Raw genomic sequence first — 24,481 nt, forward strand, 5'->3', positions numbered from 1 at the left:
TTGGTCCGTGTCAGACAGGACGAAAGGAAGACTGAGATCACTTGCGCTCGTTTCTTGGTTTTATTGAAAGGAAGGAAATGACAAGGTGGGATTCTTCGATCCGTTGGTAGGCGGATTGACGGAACTTGACAGGCGGGTGAAGGCTTGGCGGGAATGGTCGCGGACAGGCGTAATCGTAGTGTTGATGGCCGGGGCTGGAGAAGAAGGACGTCGTAGTATTCGGAAAAGAGTTCAGGAGTCAGACGGGCAGGGCAGATTACAGAAACGGGTAGGCAACGGAGATCAATCAGAAGAAAACAGGGAGCAGGCAAAGAGTCAGAGGTACGGGCTTACTGAGCTGAAGGCAACAGGTAGCGTGAGTACAATCAGACAAAGTGTTACTGGAAGTTGGGGATTTAAATGTACAGGGTGCGCCAATCAGCTGTCCTGGCTGTTGGCACCAAATCCTGAACACAGGTGTTCCCGATCCGGGTGATTGTGACAGTCCGGGCGCTGATTTTTTTTAGTTTTTTCATATTTTTTTTTTCATCTCCCTCTGCTCTCTTGTTCCTTTATTAAAATCCACGCAGGAGAATAAACTCAAGCTTACAAAGTTAGTACAAACATTGCTATACACTCTGTAACTTTTATTTGTTTGTCTTATGTTTGAAATGTATTTTATATCACTAAGCTATTACTTTTTATCTGAATATATCTAAACAATAGTGTTTTCTCTCTTTTTTTTCTTGTTTGAGTCATGCAATTATAAATAGCCTTATTTTAACACATTCTTAACTTTGTTTGCCTGTGGTTTTGTTAATAGTGGTCTTAATACGTTATTTTATTTAAATTAATAACGTTGGATACTCTCTAGCTTGTTTGTTTAGATATTATATAAAATTACTCTTTACAGCAGCCCTGTTCTGAGTTAGTGTGATTTGTTTTTTTACTTAAAATTATGTTCTGAAAGAGTTCCTATTTAGTTTGTTTCAACGCTTCTACAAGCAAGTTGTTTTTGTGTATTTTCCGATACAAATTATTAAAATAAAGATAATGTTATTTTATATTAATTATCTAGTTTGTGCTTTTGCTCTTCGATCATTTCCTTAAATTTTCAGACAATAAAATGGACACATTTTTGTTTAAAGCATAGTAGGCTGCAATATTTCTCTGCGTGATTAAGCAAGATCTCTTTCGCTCTCATTGTTTGGCTTTCATTCTGTGTCCCAGCGTTAATTCTTTGTTGAAATGTATTTATCATGTTCGTAAAAATATGTACATTATTTTAACTTTAAGAAATCCCCAAACTACATGGGGATGAAGTGATACCAAAAAATTGCAGGCCATAAAATTTCTCATACAACCCATGTCCTCACCAAAAAAATTAGAAATCTTTTTGGGCTGGTCCTACAAAATCAAGTTAGGTGGTACGACGGTGACCTGATAAAACTCACTATTCGTGTTTGCTTCGGGTGTGGTCCTGCCAATCAGGTTAATTAGTCCAGTGTTAAATGATTAAATACTTGTGGGCCAGGTCGCGCTCGACTTTTTGGGCTCGATCTTACCTGTACTTGGGATGCAACATTTCAGAGATATAAGTGTGTTCAAATGTTTCATTTTAAAATATTTTCCAAAAATGAATCAAATCATTGTTCTATTGCTGGGATACACACATTTGAAATAAAGCGCACCTGAGCAATTATAAACCCTTCAATATGACACACAGTTAAACCAGCAAAGTGCCGAGACCACATAGGACATGTTATTGAGGCTTTAGCTTCCTTCTTCAGATGGTGAAAACTACGAGAATATAATACAATGTGTTTAGAACATGAGCTAATTATTTCAGAAAAAACAAGTGCATCCACTTTGAATATCTTTGAACTATTACAAATTGTAGTTGCCTAATCAAATATACGCTTTTGATATTTGTGGCATTCCCTCCTTAATACTTTCCGTGGATGGAGACAGCATTGACATAAAATCTAACCATCAACCCAAGCCAGGTTTTGGTTCCGTTTTGTCACAGGAAAAAAATATGATTTACATACAGTACTAGAATGCTATACAATTTGAATGGAAACAAACATTGCATAAAATCAATAGATGCTGTATGTACACAAACATTTTGACACATTAGATATTTAAACACATAACTTTTAATCCTCAATTTATTTCCTGGTTGAACCGACTCCAGGTGTATCATACAAAATTATTCATGATGAAAGTGCCGAAAGAAATATATACTGGTGTATATATATGTGGGGCAGCACGGCGGCGCAGTGGTTAGCGCTTGTGCGGCACAGTTCATGTCATGGGAACCTGTCGTGGATTCAAATCCAGCTCCAGACTTTCTGTGCGGAGTTTGTATGTTCTCCCTGTGCTTGCGTGGGTTTCCTCCGGGCACTCCGGTTTCCTCCCACATTCCAAAAACATGCATTTCAGGTGAATTGGCCGGTCCAAATTGTCCCTAGGTGTGAATGAGCGAATGAGTTGTCTGTCCCTGTGTGCCCTGCGATTGGCTGGCAACCAGTTCAGGGTGTCCCCTGCCCACTGCCCGGAGATGGCTGGGATGGGCTCCAGCCCCTCCGCGACCCTAATGAGGATAAGCGGTACGGCTAATGAGATGAGATATATATGTATATTTTCTGCAAACAGTGTTGCCTCCCTATAGTGTGTGTTGTGGAGTAGTAGAGAAGACCATGATAAAAGTAAGTAAGATAGTATCGAAGCAGAATGTTTAAATATTGCTAGTGAATGAAATAACATGTATGCGTGTGCATGTGCATTATGCATCCCCATTTTAACCCCATTCACATCTGACAGTCTCTTCAGGCGTTGCTACTAATTTTCGGAATTTTTTTTTCCTTATCGCCGATATTGCTTTCGCATCACTAATTTTCGGTAGCATTTTTTGCATTTGCATGCTGTCTTCTCTTAGCATCACTTCTCACATATATATTCTTCAGAAAACTTTTAATGATACAGTGTGATTGTGAAAATACACTATGTAACCAGTGCCGCTATTTTGAAAAGTCATATGATCTCCAACATATGATCAACACAACTTGAAGCATCCCTGAAAATTGCATCTTTTGTGCGGGGGAGAGAGCTGTCGGACAATGAACGAATTTGTCCAAATACCTGGGTGTGCAGCTGGACAACAAACTGGACTGGACTGCCAACACAGAAGCTCTATGTAGGAAAGGGCAAAGCCGACTTTACTTCCTCAGAAGGCTGGCCTCCTTCAACATCTGCAAAAAGCTCTTGAAAATATTCTATGAGACAGTAGTGGCAAGCGCCCTCTTCTATGCGGCAGCGTGTTGGGGAGGCAGCGTCAAGAAGAAGGATGCCTCTCGTCTCAATAAACTGGCTAGGAAAGCGAGTTCTGTTGTGGGCAAAGAGCTGGACAGCCTAACAACAGTAGCTGAGAGACAAGCACTGAAAAAGCTGAGGTCAATCATGGACAATCCATCGCATCCACTACACAGCATTATCTCCAGACAGAAGAGCAGTTTCAGCGACAGACTGCTGTCACTGTCTTGTACTACGGACAGACTGAAGCGATCTTTCCTTCCTCATGCCATGAGGCTCTTTAACTCCACCCGGCAGAGTAAAGGCCCACATTAAACCACACCACCTACATTGGATATTACCGAATCTTACTGCAATATGTATTCTGTGTAGCACTATTTAGTTACTCTATATAACACGCTACAGTGGGCATTTGCACGTCACACTGGGTATTTGTATATTGTATTCTTTTGGCTTTATTATTGTACTGTTCTCAGCTCAGGGATGCTGCTGGAAATGTGAATTTCCCTTAGGGAATGAATAAAGTATCTATCTATCGATCTATCTATCTATCTGTCACCAACGGCATCATGCTAATGGGCCCTCATCTGCGTGGGGCTTCATCGCCAATGTGAAAAAACATGTGAAGCAAATACATTCTGAGCTTGCTATTTTTCTGGGCAGATTGTAGTTACTTTGGCTAACGTGTCTGCTGGCACTGGTCAAGCTTTTGCAAAAGCTGGCATCATTTCGCGAGAGGCTGCACGGCACAGAAAATGCTCACAGTAAAGAAAGTGAACGTGGCACGTTTGATAGGCGCTTCAATTCAGAATAGATAAATAACCTTTTTGTGTATCGTAACACCATATGCTTGGGCTGGTCGCACACTTGCGTTGTTGTCTCGTCGATGAAAAAAATAGCAATGTCTTCTCCAATATTCTTCTCTGCCAAGAGATAGCGTCATCTTCTTATGCGACAAAGGTTAACTCAGGCTTCCTCAACACTAAAAGGTAGTGTCATCTTATTTTACGCGAAAAAATAGCATTCTCTTTTTCTGCACTAAATCTACCGTTGACTTTGTACTGAGAGCTCACATCATTTTTTGTTTGGTTGAAACCCCCAAAAAGAAAGAGTAAAATTTTAGCCACGAATGTATGTCTGTTAGTGTTAATTGCCATTGACCAAGACCAGTTGCACTCTTTTTGATGACTAATGACCGACTGATAAAGTAATCATTTTTGTCTTGACAAATCATAAAATAGTGATGACAAAATTTTGACTCAACAATTCCTTAAAATATAAACCAGATTTTCTTTCTTTTTTCAAATGCAATCATATTAACTATTACTATGATCACAGAGTAAACATTTTTTTTTCATTATGGTTATTACAACTCCAATCTTCTATTCCGTGAGAATGACTTAGGAAACTCTCCTGTACTACTCCCTTTGGGGGATAAAAGATAAATTTACCATCTGTTACCTGTTAAAATCATCACTGCAGGAGGCCAAACAAGATACACTCCAAAGACTAGAGAAGGTTATCAACTTTCAGTGCATGCAATAGGTGAACAATCTTAAATGCAAAAACAATAAATGCATTCTTGACTTTTGGATTTCACTCAATTGTGACATCCGCTATTTATGGATGAATACAAATGTCTAAAGAAATCAACCACTAAATATGCGGCCTTTTAGCAAGTAAGCCCGAGTTTGCTTGTATAATTCAACTCTGTCCCACAGTGCTTTGGGACATAAACATTATCTCAGATGGGGGAAAACAAGCGATGTGAACAAGCAATTGGATTACTCAAATGTGTGTATATATATATATATATATATATATATATATATATATATATGCATGAATAATCAAATAAAATGAAAAGCACTTAACCCAACCATTGCAATCGGAATAGTTGCAGTCTGAATAAAACCCAAATCGGATTTGTGAGCACCTTTACAAGAGGTTTACATGATCAGAAAACTGGCAATATTCTGTCTCCATTTGGATGATTGTTTAAATGTAAATGTAACCAGTGACAGACGCCCACTTTGATAACGAATAACATACATCTTAACAAAACTGATGGACTACTAAGGATCGACAAAAGCAGGCTCCTCACCAGAATGGTCACTGTCTCGATCCAATTTAAAAAACAACAACATTTTAGTCCATTACTGACAGTGCTATCTCGATGATGGACTCAGGTACCCCTTTCTTTTTCTCTCTCTCCCTTCTCTATATCTTCTTTCTCATTCCTCTTGAACTTACAGTATTTGGTCACTCACTTCCGGGTTAAACTTTCCTCTTCACAGCTGCCGCCCCTTGTCTTGATTTCCCTCCTATCATGACTCTCTCTTGACACCATGTAAAAACATTATGTCCTTGGCTCTCTCCTACTTCGTTTTGGTCCATGTCACGTCCCAAGCACTCTTGTCTCAGCGTCTTGTTATTCCATTGTACTGACAAAACAATCAAACAGAACCTTACCTCACAAAGGCAAATTAGAAAACAAAGAAAATACATTTTGAACTTATAATAGTATTGCTTACAGAATATCTTTTATCGATAGATCATTAATTGATCATCTTTCCCCGTTTTAGAACAATCTGGATAACTTTGTTTCTATTCATACCAATTTGCCAAAAAACAAAAAACAAAACAAAAAAAACGTGTCGAGCTGCTATAAATAGTCCTGGAAATGTTGAGTACATTTGCAAAACACTCAACAGTCAAGTTCAGTTTATGTATCGTTGGAAGACCGGGGAGAACCCACAGAGTGATGGCCGACCTTCTGTCCGCCTAACGCGGTTGCGAAATATAAGTTATATAATTCTCAGGGATATGAAGTGTTAAGCAAATTAATTCAAAAATCACATTTTAAGCATGTCAGTGACACTTTCATCATTGTGGATATGGCACCTGAAACATATTCCGATTACACAAAATGCTGTCTGAAATGTAAACCTCAAAACAGAACTTTTGTGTTTTCTAAACTTGGCTGAGGTTTCTGAGGTTTGCGTGTAAGCCAGCCATTGTGTATTGTTGCGTGCAGACAAGACCCTTGTTCACATAACTCGCTGTTCGAACTCTGCCAATGTCTCCAAATAGTATCATATAGTTTGTTGAGGGGACTTGTCGAGAAATAAAGTCCTAGACTGTAAAGGTGTTCCTGTTGGCCCCTCCACTCATGCCCTTTACTCCAGGTAGAGTCTGGGCAACCACTGCTCGATGCCCGGTTGGACCGCAGGAATGTGAGCCGCTGTTAGAAAGCTGTAAAGTGCTGACGCCGAGGTCAGCAAACGTTTGCGCACATGTGGCTTTACTTTCACAACTTTTCAATCAACTTTTTTTTCTCCTTTTCCTCCATCTGCTCCTTGCACTTATTTCTTTTCTTGATATTCCCTGTTATGGCACGCAAACCCCAAAAAGTCCTTGCACAAGGATTGTGGCAATGGTCGTTCCAGGGTATTATATTTGTTGTAAAATTGTACAAGTGCCAACAGCAATTTTTAGTGAAGAAAATAAACATATTCTATACCTGAACTGACGATTTGTGATACGACCGATTCCCAGCACTTTCAGTAGTGACACTGAAAGCTAGTGGTTCTCAACCTGTCATGGTTTGGCACCTGCAGTCCCTCGTTTTCTCCAAAGATGGCAGCATTACCTCATTTCCCAGTCCCTCTCAATTTTCCTCTTCCCACGTGATTCCAATTAGACAATTAGCCACCGCTACTATAAATCCCAGCGCTCCCACCACATGTAGCGGAATCATTTTGATTCCTGATGACTTTACCTCATCAAAACAACAAGCTTCTCCTCCCACAACCTCTTTTTTCAAGTGTTCTCTTTCCAAGTTCACCCCTGCCACTCCAAGCACTTTCTTTAGTTTGTCCTCGTCCCACGATCGTCTGCTCAAGCTATCTTTGTTGAAGGTACTCCCAAATCTTCCCTTCAAGGTTTTCATCACCCTAAGATGCCCTCTCTATTTTTTTCTCACAAGCCTCCCTCACAAGATCTCCTCCTCAGCGGTTACAGTCCCACAACCCCTTCTCTCCAATAACGTCTTTTGTGACTGTTGAATAAACATTCTACTGATGGCATTTGATCACATCCCTTCTATTCCGCCTCCTTGTTCCTGCATTTGGGTCTGTTCGACACCTTGTGAAAACCTTTTTTTAAAATGTATTTATTTATTTTTAGAAATTTACTCCCTGAGACATGTAAACTAAACCCTTTCTGTATTTCTGTATTTTTCGCGGTTTTGATACTTTTTACCGTGCATTGTGTTCTGCAGCAGACAATACACAGCAAATGCTATCCCGGGGCAGGATGTAGAGCCTTTTGTGTGTGTGTTGGGAGAACGTGACTATCTGTGCGCTACTCTGATAGGCTGGTGTATATTGTCAGTCAATGAGCTGGGCGGATGCACAAGTCAATCATCATAGCCATCTTTGGGCAGGGGACCCTCTGTGACTGTCTGGCAACCAGTTTACACAGAGACAGACAACTCACACACTCATTCACATTTAGGGACAATTTGGGCTGGCCAATTTACCTGAAATGCATGTTTTTGGAATGTGGGAGGAAACCGAAGTCCCCATAGAAAACCCACGCAAGTACAGAGAGAACATGCAAACTCAGATCCTAGCCACTAATCAAATAGGATTGTAGATGACAAAGAAAAAATAATTTCCATTTGTCTCATTGTTTTTACTCATGTTGCCACGTTGAACAGTGTTGTAATGGAGCATTATGGGAAAGAGCTCATCCAAAACAACTTTTTAAAACTTGGTACCGTGAGTAAAAATGTTGTGATAAGTTAAATCTAATGCCGTTTCCTATTTCACCTAGATCCTTAGTGGTATAGTCATTATACTGTTAAAGCTCGGGTTATTGTTATTGTCTTTGTTATTATTATTATATTTGTTATTTTGTTACTATTATCACTTAGTTTATTATTAGATTAGACTGCAAGAATTCAATGTTACAGAAAAGGGTGCCGACCACTGTTTTAAACAATAGATCTTAGAATTTTATGTACCCCTAGGAAGCTCAAAACTCTGATTTGAGAACTCCTGCCGAAGTGTGTAGTTTGATTTTAATCAGTTTACTGATGGAACGATTTGTACAATGTATCAAAGAGTTGATTTTCCTAAACACAGATCCAACTACTGTTTTTTCCGGACTATAAATTGCAGTTTTTTTTTTCATAATTTGGCCATGGGTACTCTGGTGAAATTTGTATTTGAAATTATTAACCCATTATTATATCATTGAGTTTTTAATTTTTTTATCACTGGTACTGTATATTATTTTACATGATATTTTCACACTAAACTGCATTTAGTAAGCAAGTTCTTTATGCTAGAGTTATCTGAATAACTTAATATGTAACATCGTTAATGACATAGCTATGCACGTGTTTGTAATGTTCTCTATTTTATTTTAATTTCAAATTGCCTTTCAAGATTATATATATGTATTTTAGTGATTAATTTATTAAATAAATGCCCCCCCAAAATGCAACTTACACTCCGAGTGTGACTTATACACGTTTTTTCCTTCTTAATTGTGTATTTTTTGGCCGGGGGGACTTATACTCTGGAGGGACTTACAGATGTGGTCAAAAGTTATCATACACTTGTGAAGGACATAATTTCGTGGTTTTTTTTTTGTTTCTACAACTTTGGTTTTTCCTCTGATAGAGTGATAGAAACAAATAGTTCTTTGTCACAAAAAACATTCATGATGTTTGGTTCTTTTATGACTTTATTATGGTTTAACAGAAAACGTTATCAAATCTGCTGGGTCAAAATAATACATACAGCAACACGAATTAGCAATTTTGGTGACTTAGAAAGTGTCAGTGAAATGAGCTTCATAGCATGGCGTCTTAACATCTTGTGAGTGATTATGCGTGACTATGGCTGGTGACTTTTATGAGGCCATTTAAATAGTGTTCCCTGGATGCAAATGCCCACTTTCACTACATTGGTAAAGTCATAGGAGCTCAGCATGAATCTGAAAAAGCAAATCCTTGACTTGAATAAGTCAGGAAAGTCTTTTGACCACAACTGTATAGTCTTGAAAATACAGCATACATCATTTGACGCAGGAAACGCCATGTTGTCCTGTGCATCATGTTATGCTGAAAAGTCTCCCTGTGACAATTTGTGACAATTTGTACCTTAATTACAGTACAGTAATGGTAATTGTAATTCACCCTGGTCAATCCTGGAAGGGGGATTTCCACATGTGAGGTCCTTTCTCAAGGTTTCTCTTTTTTCTTCACACTGAGGTTTTTGAGTTGTTCCTTGCCCACATGCTGGTTTAAGATCAGGTAATTGTGCAATTTGTAATTGAAATCCTGTGCAGTCCTTCGAGACATTTTTGTGAGTAAGGGCTATATAAATAAATGTGACTTGAATGTGACTTGACAATTGAATTCATTCTTGCGTGCACTTTGGCTTCCAATAACCCATGAAAATGTAAACAGTTTGTGTGTTACTGAGGTTAGGCCTCAAGTTGTGGCGCAAACTGTTGTCTGATTCAGACTAAAAATCGTAAAAACCAACCTTTCTCTTCTTTTCTCTCAGCACTTTCAGAGCATGCTGAAGACCAAGTTGAATGTGCTGACGCTGAGAAAGGAACCGTTGCCCACGGTGATCTTCCATGAACCAGAGGCCATTGAACTTTGCGCCACCACGCCACAAACAAAGAACAAAACTCATGCTGGATACAAGGTAAAATCACATGGAACCTCATAATCCCCAAATCAAGTTTTTTCCCTCCATACTAATTCTATAATAGCATTACTTGAGTCCTAATCCATCCTTTCTTCTGGACACAAGTTCTATTCATTCGCACAATGGACTTTACCAAACCTGCTACTGTACCTGGCTATTCCTGTCGGAAAGCTCAAATCTTGCTGTGTGAAAACAAGGTTGCGTACACGTGACTGACTTGATATTGTGAGGAAACAAGAGCTTGCAATTGAAGCCACAAAGAACTACCGATCTTAATGCACAATTAGTACATTTTGTTCTGTAATCATTCACATTACATGCCAGATGTGACATCCGTCTGTCTCCTGTGTTAATGACATCCCTCCCTGATGTTACCCGCAAACTAAAGTCACTCCCAACGTTCTATTTGCTAAAAGTTTAACACTTTTCAGCCAATGACTTTTAAATATTCTGCTGTTTGAGGCTTTTTAAGGTTTCTTTTAATAGAAGGATGTTTTCAATCTTTGTCATGAGTAATACAGTTATCCCGGGGGTTGCGTTCGGCCAGCTGCACGCTAGTATCAGGGTTCCTCTGGTTGAGCCAGGTCTTGAGGATGATTGCAATACAAAAATCCGGAATGTAGCTGTTTTGCATGAGTTGCAGCTTGGGTCATCCGCTTTATGGGTAATGGATCTGACGTTGGTGAGCTACAGGCTCGGCATGAGTGGCTTGTGAGGTTTGTGACATAGCCTAGCTGTAAAAGTAAGCCAGACCTGTTGCCCAGCTATTTCTTTCTCTCTTGACGCTCTTACTCTTTTCCCAGACTCGATAACAGTCGACAGAGTACCCGGGGGGATCCGTTTTTCTTTGCGTTCTTTTGACAATCCTCAGAGTCTGATTTGATTAATGAATTTCTTTTAAAGGTACGTTTGGGCACCCCTGATTATTTTCAGGATTTCCTTTATAAATCTTTGGTTGTTTGGGTCAGTAATTCATGTAAAATATATCTAAAGAAGATTGATAGTAAGATCAGATAGTTGTGATGGTTTCCGAGCATGGACAGCCCGCTGTAAATCACACAACAGATGATAAACTATATTCAGATGCGGGGACATTGTCAGCCATCTTCGCCTTACCCAGCAATTCACTGGATTTTTGATGACATATAATAAGTCATATATACAGAACGTGGCCATTCAGAAAATGGCCATTTGTAGCATTATAAATTAGCGCAGCTTTACGGAAACTGGACAAAGCATTTTCAAGAGCGAAATAAATGAAAGTTCAAACAGCAGAAGCTAAAACTTCCCTTAATTTGTGTGTGGACAAGAAGTGAAAGTCTGTGGAAAAGCCCTTTATTAGCAAAAACGTGCTCAGCTCACCTTTGCTCATACATGCACCAAGACTGGGTTTGATTTTTGTGTTTGTGACTTATGACAACATAGGAAAAAACATCTCTTGTTTTTGATCCTTTAAGCTAGCTTTACCCGAAATAATTTTATTAGACCAGTTATGTTTTATTTGTTTACCACTGTATTTTGATTATGCTAATCCCCTCCATATGTCAGCAAATGAAACAATTTTAATGTTTTGTATAATAAATATCTTTTCCCAGGCATCCCGTGACTTAATGTTACTAGTGTGGGTAGTTTCGAACCTTGACTTTTACACACATCAATTTGTTTCCCGATCTGGCACTGACACTGACACAAAGTGAGGGCGAGAGGTTCTGGGGGGTGTTGATGATATCAAAACACTGTAAGAATCCAACCATTGATTTGGCAGTATGTGAACTTTTGCATAAACCTTGGAGTCACTACCATTGGGGCTCACTTCTGGGAATACCTAGGAAAAAGTACTTTTTAAGTAACATCAGCTGGTGTTTTCTTTCATATAATATACAGTATTTCACTCTCAAGCTACAGTTCTATTCTTTGTTGCAGGGGTGGCCAACTTGGTCCTCGAGAGTCGTATGTCCTGCACATTTTGGGAGTTTCTCAGCTCCAATCCAGGTGATTCCAATCACCTAGATCATTATCAAGCTCCCAGACAGCTTGCTAGCAAGCTATAAATTTGCATCATCTGATTTGGAGAAGAGAAATCTCCAGAACATGCAGGACATGCGGCTCTCGAGGACTGGGTTGGCCACTCCTGCAAACAAAGTTTGCTGACTACTCCTTTTCTATACTTCCACTTTGCGCTCAAGTTGATTTTCTCAAAAACGTAGGCCTCACTGCCAAATAGTACCTCTAGTTTGTCGTGGGTAAGGATTTGCTCCATCTACTCCAATGACAAAAGCTACCTGACGATACTTAACCATTAATGTCACGCAATACCTTGGCACCCCTTGATGCCTATGTGCCTTCACACACACAAAAACGGTTAATATTGTTCTTTTTACAATAATAGGCACTCAATTGCATTATTGTAATTTGTTGCAAAACTACAAACACACATACTCGCACCAACTTGAAGTATTAAGAGCAATACTGCTGTGTCTTTATTTGTATTAAAGCATCAATAAATCAATTTAATTATTTGTTCTGACCATTCTAATTCACCCACACAATATACTTAGACTGAATTATTATTTAGGTCTGGAGTCTGCCTGGTTCATTGACGTAATGTGACATCTGTGGCGGTTTTAAACAGCCGTTGTTTTATGATTCGTCAACTCCCACTCCCAATGATGCAAAGTCATGGCTGTGTCCATATTGTATCACACAACCATGAAGGAAAATAAATATTGATATGTCGCCTAGGTGAGGGCTGCACATAGCCGTACTTGATAGTCTTTCTCTTCCTTGTGTGAATCCCAACATCCACTTGTAGCCTCTGAGCTCGTCACTCTTTCCAGCGTCGTCATGGATGCCAAGCCACGTTGCTGTGGATACTACTACTACTATTTAGCAGAGCACAAGACACATAAAAGTAATCTCTCCCATCTGTAAGGGAAAGTTTCTCAAATGCAGAGCGGTTCCCTTCAGAACCTTATTCTGCTGGCAGGTGTAATGTCCTGTATGAGTCACGACCTGCCTGTTTGCGTGTCTGTACTGCCCAACTGCCAGAGTGTCTCCATTTCCAGACGTTTTGGCTGTAATGAGAAAAAGGTGAACGAAGAATATCAGCTTTGTTTTTGCCATCGTCTCCCCTTCCGATTTTTAAATGCCACGGTACAATATGACACCGTTTATTACCCTTGCAGTGTTTTATATTCTCCCTCATGCTTCCTTTACCCCCTCCTCCTTTTGGTTCCCTTTGCGCTCGCAGTCTGAGTTTGCAAACAGAAAGGCTGGCCTAAGACTGCTGAAAGAGTGCCAAAGCTAACAGCTAACATGGATGAAAGACCATCTCTCATTTCCCTGCCTGGCTTGCTGCTGTTAAAGCAGACCACCTCATGTTCATTCAAAAGCCACTGCGCTATTTTCACTTTGCAGCCTTGACATGTTTTTCAACTGACTTACTCCATTATTTTATACTTCTGGCCTTTTAGTGGTAGGATTTGTTCATGGTTAATGGTGTGAAAATGCAAACTCTTAGTGTTGAACCCGGGACTTCTGAACTGTAAGGCAGACATTATAACCAGCTAGGGGCCGGTCACACAGCCGTTTGCGGCTGAATCACGGCTAAAATTTTGCGTTCGTGGTTGCCCGCGATGGAAAATGCGCAAAATTGGCCAACCCGCTGTTCATCGGTGGTATGCCCGCAAAACAGACGCCGGCGACTGTTCCGCTTCCTCATCGCGTCATTTTCTCGTGTGGACCACGGGTATAAAAGCTCCCGAGCCGGTGTTGTGCCCAAATCCGACTCCTACGCATCTCCCGCGCCCCCCACCCCTCGCGTGAACGCGCATTCTGCTGCGATCGCTTTGGTTGGAAGCGTGCATTGACGTTGGTGACTTTTTCATCCGCGTTAACAAACGCATTTTGTAGAACACGATCGCACTTTATTGTTTAAATAAACGCGTTATATAGACTAGGATCTCCCAATTGTTATAATTAGCTCGCTTTATTGTATTTCTCGGCATAACACCGGGCTGTAGAAATTATAACCGCTCAAGACACAGTCCCGTGAAGATCAAGATTTCAAGCTATGGCACTGAAGAAGCCAATATGTTATTATTGTAATAGTTTTTCATTTTGATTTTATTATCTTGTTATGAAATGAAAAGAAATGTCAAGAAATAAAAATGGATTAAGACGAGGTCACTACGGTGACGGGGATCCATGTCCACCCCTTGACGTCTCGAGCACATCTGACGTGTGCTCGGCAAATCGCGCTGTATATACAACCACTTTTACCTCGTTTTATCTCACTTTTGTATCACTTTTAGGGAATTTAATAGCGAACATATAACCAAAACCACTTCGTCTTGCATTTGTTGGGAATGTAATACAACTTAAACCATTCCGTCTTTGTATTTGTTGTGAATGTAATCGAACGGTAATGCACGCCGTATACAAATCACTTTTGAGCAGGTAACATTTTTATTTTGCCTTTTTCTATTCAAATCGCTCGTATTGAAACTGTTATGCACTCTACCATACAGCTTATTTCTGCATAATAAGCTTTACGGTAGAGTGCATAACAGTTCTCAAAAGTGATTTATATACGCGGAGAAAGGCGTTTGACCGTCACACGCGTAACACGCTAATTTCACGTAATAACACCGCAATACAGGCGCAGAACATGCTATTACCATGCTCCACCCACGATTACCCGCTGAAATTTCCCGTCCTACCCATGTGTAACCACGCCCTGGCCGCGGCCAGAGCACGTCGTTCCGCGTCATTTCCGCGTCATTACCTCGTGTGCCGCCCGCGGTTAACACGTGCTCAAAGTTTTGAGCAGCTCCAAACTTTTTCGCGTGGCCAACCGCGTGTGAATTTCCGACCGCGAGTAAAGCACTGCTGTATCTCGTCTATATGGCGGTCTCAAAGCGCCCAACAGCGTCCAACAGCGTCTGCTTCACGGCCAGAAATTTCTGGCCGTGGTTCAGCCTCGATACGCCCGTGAAAGGCTGTGTGCCCGCGCTTTAAAGAATTGACCGGCGCAAAACATTTTCGCGCTGCCACCCGCGCGCGAATTTCCGACCGCGTGTTAAGCACTGCTGTATCTCGTCTGTATGGCGATCTCAAAGCGTCCAATAACGTCCGCCTCACAGGCAGCAATTTCTGGCCGTGATTCAGCCGCAAACGGCTGTGTGACCGGCCCCTTATCCGCCGTGCTGCCAAATTGAGGGTTTTACTAATTACATTTTGTATTTGTAAGTTGTATATGTTTGTATACCAACATGATAGGTACATATTGTAATTACACATATTCCTAAGAAATCTATATTAAAATGTCAAACTCAATATTGATGAGTGAAAAAATGCATTAAAAAGGACTCATTTATATACTAAATAAAACATCAGATAAATAGAATAAAAAAATTAAATCAGAAATTGAGCAAATGTAAACATTTGTAAAATCATTAAATCCATATGTCATTTTGAAATTATATTATAAAGGTTATAATCATAACAAAAGTATAATAATACTAATTGAAGGTTTTTTTTTTTAAGACAAAGGAATCTACACATCAAAGTATTGATACCATGACTTAATTCGCATAAATACTTTAGTAATTGTAGTATAGTATTGATGTTAAAAAGTAAAAAAAGAACAAAAAAATGAACGTATTCATTCGCAATGTTATTCTCTCATTATCATGTCCACAGCCATTGGCTCTGTAAAACTTCCTATAATAACACCGATCTTTGATCCCCTTTGCCATGGTGACTCGTCAAATCGGAACTCATGTTATCAGGTTGACTTCATTAAGCTGAAAAAAAGTTTCCTGTTGCAGAATAGGTCAACTCAGAGTTCTGGTTAGACGCAAAGTTAGTTGAATTTGCATTAGAAATGCAGGGGTCACCTATCTTTACAGTACCACGAACCGATTTGGTGTCTGATAATAAGTTCACACCTTGGCCCAAGGGTGGGGTTAAACATGTTTGCACTTTTTCTCAAATAACACCATTCCTTCCATCCATTATCTGCACCGATTAGACAGTGGCTAGAATTGAACCTGTGATGTCTAACTTGTGAGGCAGATATGCTAATAAAACACACACTCTGGTTGCTTTTGTTGTTGTTTCACCACAGGTGCCTAAGGATGATCCTTAGAAGCGCTCGGGCTGCAATGGGAAGGGAAGTAATATTGTTGTGTTGGGGGGTGGCGGTGGTGGTATAATATTGGTAAATCGATGAACCCGGTCTTGCTTGTTCATCGACCAATTCGTTACCTTGCAGGTTGCAATGGCTAGGTAACCAAATTATTTGAATGACACAGTTGGGTGCGCAGGCCTTTACATTTTCTTGGAGGGCAAGGGTTGAGGGGTTAGTGGTATTGGTGTTACTAATGGCATTGTCTAGGATTTGCAGTCGGTGACCATGGAGGCCGAGTACCAGTTATTATATTCAAAAAGCGACGAGGCATCTGGTTGCTATCGTAACATGTAGCACAAAAGCTAAAAAATAACGGATCTTATTTGTCTTTTTGTACGGTCCCACACCCCGATGGTTTGGGACCTATGTTGAAAGATGTGATAGTTTTGTCAGCTACATTTATGTGTCTTCATACTACCAAGACTCAAAAAAGCCAGCCAGTTTATTTACCGCAGGAAATTTTAAAGACTTTTTGGTGTCAATGTGTCCTAAATTCTGCAATAAACAATTTGTCAAATTTAGATAAAAACAACACAGACTTGAATAGACTTTACAATGGGTGTTCAATGTGGAATGCATAGTGCATATCTGTATCTAGTCACAAATCATAACACACACAAAACTAGTGGATGCATCTGAATGTCTTCCGTAGTTACATAGTATGAGATGTACTGTACTTTAGTGGTACCTCTTCATACGAGCTTAGTTTATTCAGGATTGTGCTTGTAGCTTGAATTGTATTTTCATGTCAACTTAAACGTTTTCCCCGTATTTTATACGTTCATTGATCATTTCAAATTGTATACGCAGTAAAACAATTTTTTTACAGGATTTTTTTTTTTAAAGACCGATCTTGTCTTGCCCATTTTGGCTCTAATCCGGATCATATTGGTCAATGTACCAGTTGATTGATATTGTTGATTGCTAATATTGTCGTGGTGTTTTATGTAGTCTTTTTTGCTGTGAGTAAATATTTGCCGTTTTGTGTTCTTAAAGTTTATTATCGTTTAGTAAGGAGGATTTGCAATCATTAATAAGTGTGAAGGGTATGAGATTCGAGAGATTGTTTATGATATATAATCACGCACATTACACTTACCATTAAAGTTTCTTTAAATTAAAATAATCATTCACACAAAAAATATCACAGCAAAGTGTTTTTGTTTGCTTGTAGTAGTTTGCATGAGCAAAACGGAACCAGCTGATGCTGGCGGTGACTGGTCAGGAGCACTGAGTGATCTCAAGCGGTCCAGTGGTAGCCTCTGGGAATGCTCCTAAGCTTGGATTTTCCATCGCTTAGCGAGCAAGATTTTTGTTGCAAATAAAACTCTTATATAGAAATGTGTGTGTTTAGAGGGGCTCGTATAAGAAGGTACCGTATGAATAAATACCTTGTGCTCTAGCTTGCTCTATTTAAGATGTGCACGTAAAAGCCTCTTTCATTTAGACTGAGCTACGACTGATTTTGCCCAAACCAAAACTGGACATTCGCACACACGTCGCTCTTCAAGGTTTGCATGCCTTGGCAAGTGGAGCCAGCTGTGCTGTGCTGATTCAATAAGTTTTAAGGAATGTTAACAACCTCCTCAAGAATGTTGCATTCCCAGGCCGCGGAGTCCCAGTCATGGAGGGGAGAGGGGGGGCTGCAGGGCAGACATGGGGGCCTTCTGAGGGAAAATGTCAAGATGGCCTCAGTCTTTGACAGTGCAACATTTGTGTTCTGACTTTCCCGTGCATTACTATAGCCAGTCTCATAATAAGGTAGCTAATTAGTCGCTTACAGGGTTCGTACAGGTGCTTGGAGTGTTTACAAGGTCAGGAAAATGCTTGAATTTTGGTTGAAGTGCTTGAAATTCCTGCCATACTTCTTTGCAGTCCGACTCAACAGATCACACATTAAAAAAAGAAAAATAAAGAAATAATAAAATTATGTCGGCTTAAAAATGACACCAACACAGCAGCAGCAATTGTATGGCGTTGTCATGTAAAGAATCATTGCCTCCTACAAGTGCATTAGGGCAGGTGCATCAGAATCACCTTTATTATCATTGTATTGATACAACAAAATTACGGTTGCACTCCAGTTGACAAACATATACAATATAAAGACGAATAAATAGAACATATAAATTATTCACCTCTAATATAAAGTATTCACATCTAAAATAAAAGCTACACACAACTAGGATATTGCACTTAGAACCAGGGTATTGCAGTTAAAACCGTAACAAAGTCAACATGAAAATTGAAATACATTTAATCTGCACAATACTGTGGAAATAAAAGCAAAGTGTAACCAAAGTAAACATTACAAGAGGCCGTCATCGAGTGCTGTCCGGTGTGAAGATAAAATGGACGTTTGATACGACATGAACCAAAAATAGACAGCAGCAAACACTAAGAAAATGGGCCATAGAAACTCAGTTTCATTTTATATGCTCCATTCAGCTGCTGGTTTAATATTTGGCTTAGGATTTGTCAAGTTTTCTGGTTCTTTTTCCTGTGGGCAGCGCTCGGTCACTTCAAACAGTGGGGCTACAGATTGATTCACACCAGATTTTTCCTTTTAATGGTACTCGAGAAATTGGAAAATTGGCCTTAAAAATACTTAAAAGCAGGGCACTTGACTTAAGCCCACTATTGCTAAATAGTTTATCAGTAGGTTCAATTAAGTTCACTAGACGTATGCATTGTTTAAAAATATGAAATAAAATAAACATTTGATCAGTCCGGCCCTTTGTTTGTAGCTATTATTTTTATTTGACCCTCTGTCGGTACAGTATCTCCTTTGTTGGATCATTTTCTCTCCATTTTGTTTTGTCAGCCCAACACTGCTAGCAGTTTCTAAGAAAAAAAATGTTCCCCTTTTAGTTCAAAACTTATTAACAGGCATAAAAATGATGACATCATAGTGATAAAAGTAACACGTATGAAAACATATGTAGGCCTGGAGAGGGATTGGCCCTACCAGGCTGTGCTTGCCCAAGACACAACACAGAAAATGGTCCCCCTTGTGGTTAAGGGTTCCAACCAACCATGATTCTTGACCGCTGTGTAGTAAACCCCATTCCTTAAGGTTCCTTATTATCATTGTTCCCAGGTTTTGCTCAAAATATCTTCTTTCGGTTTTCTCATTCCATTCCTACGTCTGTTTTTCTCTCCACGTAAGTGTTCCCAAGCCTCGCTTTAGGGTCAGGTGTCTCACCATTGTTGCATTGCTTTCCGTTTTTTTTAACTGCATCGTTTCCGCTGTTCCTTCTTCATTGATAACAGAAACAGCTGTGCCTCAGTGTTGCAACTTCCATGCACACGTATCAGCAGACACCCACGTTTTCTCCGCGAAAAAGGCAGAGAAAAAAAAAAGTTCCTGTCCGTCATGCTCACCAGCCAGCTCACAGAGCGCCGATGTTTGTCTCCCTCTGCATGTGTTGCTTCCAGTTTCAGACTTTTTCACCTTCTATTTGAAAATAACAAATCTTCACTCACTGTCCCTATTTTGACATAAGAATTAGTCTATAGCGTTCATTTCATCAAAGGTGCTCTTTCCTACTTGCTGACGCCATCTTATGGCTTGTCTCATTATTGCAGCCTCTGTCAAGCTCATTTTGTTCTGTGTGCAAGTATGTGCATTTCTTAGATGCGCTCAAATAAACATTTTTTTCTTTTTTTTTGTGGTTTGGGTTGGCGTTTTGACTTGACTTGAAACAGGCCTTTTCTTACATTAACCATTTTCATGCTACACTAACAAAAACCTGGAGGGACGAGCATTAACCCCCCCAAACACTATTTTTATGGTGCCAAAAACATTGATTGCAAAGTGCATTTTGTTCGCCATTTTGGTTAAACAGTCACCACTTCTTCACCTGTCCGTCAACAACATTTCGGTTTTATATTTATACAATAAGTACAAAATTGAGCCAGTGTAGTATTTTGTTTGTTACACCCCGGGTTCGAATATTACTGCATTCAATGTTTGGCGATTATGTTCCAGCAATGATTATCAATTCCTCAATCATTGCTCAAACACAGTATTATTCCGCAAAACCTAGTGGAGTAACGCACGCACGACTATAAACACTATGCATTTTTAATCTTTTCCACAGTATTCTGCGGTATATAAGGGGCATTCTCAAATTTCTGGCCAATTTGGGCGTTTTGGGTGCGCCTTATTGTCCAGAAAATACAGTTTATTTATTTCTGTAGTTGGATATTCTACATGATGTCCTCAAAAGGACCACTGCCTCTTCTTCTTTGCAACTCCGTATACCTCTTTTGCTCACCATGTCTTGACATTTTAATAAACATTTAAACTGGATGCTGGAAATTACAAAATGTGAAGAATTATCTGAATTACGCAGTGAAAATCCGATAGAGAGAGATAGAAGGATGAATTAGGTGAAGGAGGCCCGTTTGATGTGTACTCTGTAGAAGACAATTAAAGAGAGAGTAGCGGGAAACAGTATAAGATGAAAAAAGGCAAGTGAAGAGAAACACATGGAACATTGAAACAAAGGGTAGGACTTTGTAGCTCTCCCAGATGATTTAAAGACACATGCTTGGCTCTCAATCATTTTTTGGACGGCAGATGTGTGTTGGGTGGTGATTGATTTAGGGCAATTTACTTTAGCGAGAACTTGTGATGAATGCCGCAGTGCAAAAACTTTGTGGTCTGGCTCACATACAAACTCCTCTAGCAAAAGTGACTGTTGTTTCCAACTCCGACCCATTTGCGGCGTTTTGTAAATTGCCAACACGCTCATTCTTGAAAAGACTTCTCACACATTACTATAGCTTCCAAAGCAATGTTTTGACATATTGTGTACATTTACCACATCTGCCAAATTTATGTTCCATTCATCTAACTCCAGTTATTTTGCAAAATAAAACAAATAGACAATTTCTACTCTGCGCCTAGCCTGAGTGTGGTTTATTTGAATATAAAGTTTCCATGTAAAATCAGCTCAATATTTATTTTAAGCCATATCTTTATAATCGACAAGGGAAACTCTATGGTGTACCAGATGATTCAACAGAGTTTGCATTTATTTTGAACTTTCAGGACAACTTTCTTTTTTTCTCAATTCATTTGTCTCTGGTACCGTGAGTAAAAATACTGAATGAGATCAAAGATAATGCCTTTTCGCATATTATCTATACCACTGGTGGTTTAGTGGTTAGGCTTTGGTGCGCTCATTATCCAGGTTTGATTCCGGTGACATAAATAATTTGCGCTTTTGGTCAGCAAACATATTTGATTGATCAATCAGTCTACTAATAGAAAATTATGCTGTAAAACTTCGTTTAGTGACACACACGAAAAAATACTTCATGCATTTCCAATTTTTTGACCAGTATTTTCCGGTTCAAAGCGGACTCCAGGTTATAAGGCTCACTTTCAAATTTATGGCCAATTTGGGGTTTTTAAGTGTGCCTTATAGTCTGGGAAATACGGTATCTTTCTTTTTTCTTTTAGGATAGCCTTTTAGGATATAATGGGATTGAATGTTATTTTTGTTGTCAAAGAAAGACTATGAAATTATACAAAAAAAGTATGTCCATTTATTACACCCAATTTTAATGCAGTGCAGCTTTATTTAAAGTCACATTATCTGCAGCAGTAATATAGCAATTTGAATATAACAAAGCTTTGGGAAAAAGCGTCCCCAGTTCCACTGTAAACACAGACGGGAGTGAAAACTATTTGAGTATTTGCCCGTCATAGTCTCCTCCTCTGTGTATTTTTATAAAGCCATAAAGACTAGAGTAGCGAAAGGGAACAAGCGAGCCATTATTGCTGGGCTATTCTCAAACTGGCCAAGTTCCCGTCAGGAACCGTGTGAAGAACTTCACAACCTTATCCACCTCAATCTTCGCAGTCTGTTGCGGTTCTGGTATTCTGTGTTGCTTTTTACGTAGTTCTGCAGGGGCAGCCATTGTTAAAGAAAATAACTTTCTGCCCTTTTTGTGCTGTAAATTTGTAGAGGAATTCAAACGTGTCCATTTCTGCTTCAACAAGGACTGAAGTGGGTCTTAAACCCAGGTGGCCAAAATATGCTTTACTAAAATAAAACTGCCCAGATAATCTTGCAAGAGTGTTGGAACAGCACGTATAAAAAAACAACTAAACTTTTTTTCCTTAGATATGCTTCTTTATATGACAAAGACTATAGCGTTACTCTTATATCATTTAATGTCCATTATCCCAATGTGACATGCATGTGGTTTAGAAATACCATACATGTATCGTCTACATTTAATGTTTCTTAACATTTTTTAATTGATGTACGCCCAAGTGAAATATTTTAGCCAAGTTTCCTCCTTCCCGTGCCACACCAAGCTTCTTTGGCATTGTCCAAATTGGATATTGGATATTGGTCATTTATTTACCATTTTTAAATTTGTTTTCTGCCAAATAAGAAAACCAATGTTACTTTTCCAATTTTGCCTATTTTTCTTGTTAAAAAAAGGAAAACCCACACTTAAAGTAGAAATTTTTGGACATGCAGAGCGGCAAAACCTTTTCTCATTTGTTCGATTTTTCTCCACATAATAATAATAATAATAATTATTAAATTAGCATACTGTGTTTTATTGATATGGTACGGCAGTAGCTCAGGAGGTAGAGCGCTCGTCTTGGGATCAAGGGATCCCAGTTTGAATCCCGGCTTGTCCGTGTTACATGTCGAAGTGTCCTTGGGTAAGACTCTGAACCCCTAATACCCCCAATAAGCAGGTTACCGTCTTACATGGCTGCAATACAAGGCCGCTATTGGGAAATGTGAAGCACACTGTAAAGCGCTTTGGGAAGTCATTGACTTGAAAAGCGCTATATAAATGCAGATCATTTCATTTCATTTCATGATATAGCCGATGTTCTAATAATTTTTCCTATTTTAGACGAAAGGGTAATTAAAATGTAGTGAAATACTTACGGTGATTTTGTTTTTTTCTAGAACAATATTCTAGTGAAATATGTAAAATAAACAGCGTACAGATAGCCAGCCGCTATCTAAATCGCTTTCTTGCTCTGACAGAAGCTCCAATTTTGTTGTACTTATATATATATATGTATATATATATATATATATATATATAATACAATAAATTCTTAGAATATAAAAAAATAAAACAGAATAATTAAAAAAAAAAGAACCATTATTTAATTGTAATCATGTTTTTGTACTAGGGTCCAGGGTTTAGTTCCAGCTACCGCAGCCTCCCCGTGCAAAGTTTGCATGTTCTCCCCATGCCTGCGTGGGTTTCCTCCGGGCACTCTGGTTCCTCACGCATTCCAAAAAACATGCTCGTCGGGTTTATTGTCCGTAGGTGTGAATGAACGAGTGGTATAACTTTCTCTATGTGACCTGCGACTGGCTGCCAACCAGTTGATGGTGTCCTCTGCCCACTGCCCAAAAATAGTTGGCATGGGATCCAGAACCCCCCATTTCAGAAAATGGATGTCAAATAGAATACACTTTTGCCTTTGCCTTATTTTAATGATTTTGTTTTACTTTAGCACTTGATACGTTTATAGTTTAGTAGACACTCAATGTAATGGGAAAAGTGATCACTGGATTTTGAACTTGCAAGGAAACCAGGAGATGGAGCACAAACTTCAGATAAGAAATTCCAACCTAGTTTAAAGGCCCTTTCCTGAGCCCTTTCTTTTTGTTACATCTCCTAGTTACAAAAAAGAAGATGCACTTTAATACTCAAAGAACTTCTACATTTTTAACCAATCGTGACAATGATGTAAACAGTGCTTGCCGTTTTGTCAGGACTATAAGTCTCTCCGGAGTAAGTCGCACCATCCAAAAAATACATAATTAAGAAGAAAAAAATCCATGTATAAGTTGCATATTTTTTTTATAAAATCCAACACAAAAACATACACCTCATCTTAAAAGGTTATATAAAATTTAAATAAAATGGAGAACATGGTATACTAACATTACACGTACGTGCATATATTAGGCACGATCGAATACATCAGGAATGATGTAACATATTTAGAGTTATTCAGATAACTATAGCATAGAGAACATGCTTATTAAACGATCAGCTTCACTCCAAATCCCTAGATCCAAACAAATCTTAATCCTCTGTGTCACTTTTACCAGTAAAGAACTCCTCAAAAATGTCTTACCAGAGTTTAAGTTGCACCTCCAGCCAAACTACGGAAAAAAAACTGTGACGAATAGTCCGTAAAATACGGTAATAGTCAAAATAAAGGACAAGCCTGGCATCCTATGCAATATCG

General features: G+C 39.2%; 1 protein-coding gene across 1 annotated transcript in view; it reads left to right on the forward strand.

The window, feature by feature from the left end:
• Positions 1-24,481, forward strand: part of pid1 (phosphotyrosine interaction domain containing 1) — a 39,481-nt gene that overhangs the window by 11,000 nt on the left and 4,000 nt on the right. The window contains exon 2 of the mRNA XM_088346016.1: positions 9,879-10,025. Coding sequence (XP_088202142.1) covers positions 9,879-10,025 — 147 coding nt within the window. The remainder of the gene's footprint in view (positions 1-9,878; positions 10,026-24,481) is intronic.

This window comes from Urocampus carinirostris, chromosome 10 (genome assembly GCF_059441175.1).
Source record: "Urocampus carinirostris isolate Australia breed hairy pipefish chromosome 10, RoL_Ucar_1.0, whole genome shotgun sequence".
Lineage (NCBI taxonomy): Eukaryota > Metazoa > Chordata > Actinopteri > Syngnathiformes > Syngnathidae > Urocampus > Urocampus carinirostris.